At 47.3% G+C, this 658-nt stretch overlaps 1 protein-coding gene across 1 annotated transcript; it reads left to right on the forward strand.

Annotated features, from left to right (window-relative positions):
• Positions 1-124: 124 nt before the first annotated feature.
• ATP5I (ATP synthase, H+ transporting, mitochondrial Fo complex, subunit E) lies at positions 125-287 on the forward strand (the record flags this gene model as incomplete). Its single annotated transcript, XM_010134340.1, has 1 exon — positions 125-287. A coding segment is annotated over one exon (163 nt), but the record flags the coding sequence as incomplete, so codon positions are not given.
• Positions 288-658: the final 371 nt, after the last annotated feature.

Raw genomic sequence — 658 nt, forward strand, 5'->3', positions numbered from 1 at the left:
CCCCGCCGCAGCGGGAGCTGCTTCGGCCTTGCCCGGGTGGCCGTCAGAGACGGGTTGTTGCTGGTTCGAAGTCAACAGATCTGTCTGAAATGTGCCCTTGTGACTGTTTTTCTTCCTTTTTGAGCGAGCTAGCAGCCGCAGAGGTTTGTGCCAGGTTCTGTGTTTTAAAGGATATGTGTTAATGACAGACTACCTAAAGCCTATTGCTGAAGAAGAGAGGAGAATAGAGGCTGAAGAGAAAAAGAAACGTGAAGAACTTGAGCGGATTGCAAAAGAGCTTGCAGAAGGTAGTCCCTCATTTTAACTTTTGCACCCCAAGCAGAAGCACACACACTGGCTTGCAGGCGGACTGTCGTTTTGCCACAGTTGTTTTTAGGAGAAGTTTAGGCTTACGCCCAGTGGGCTGCAGACTGTGTTGATCCCTGGAGCAGTCGTTAGGTTTGTGTGAAGGGTAAACAGTGCTGACGATTAACAATCCCTTCAAAATGTAAGCATCAGTAGAGGAAGAGTTGGAAACACTTCTGCAACTGAGCAGGACTTGTTAAGTGACTTACCTGAATGTCTATTGAGAAAACAGACTGCTAAAAGTTCCTAGGGCATCTGTGGGGAATAACTGGAACTGTGTATTAACTGTACTCAGATGTCCCTTATTCAGCAG

This window comes from Buceros rhinoceros, unplaced genomic scaffold (assembly GCF_000710305.1).
Source record: "Buceros rhinoceros silvestris isolate BGI_N320 unplaced genomic scaffold, ASM71030v1 scaffold30894, whole genome shotgun sequence".
Taxonomy (NCBI): Eukaryota; Metazoa; Chordata; class Aves; order Bucerotiformes; family Bucerotidae; genus Buceros; species Buceros rhinoceros.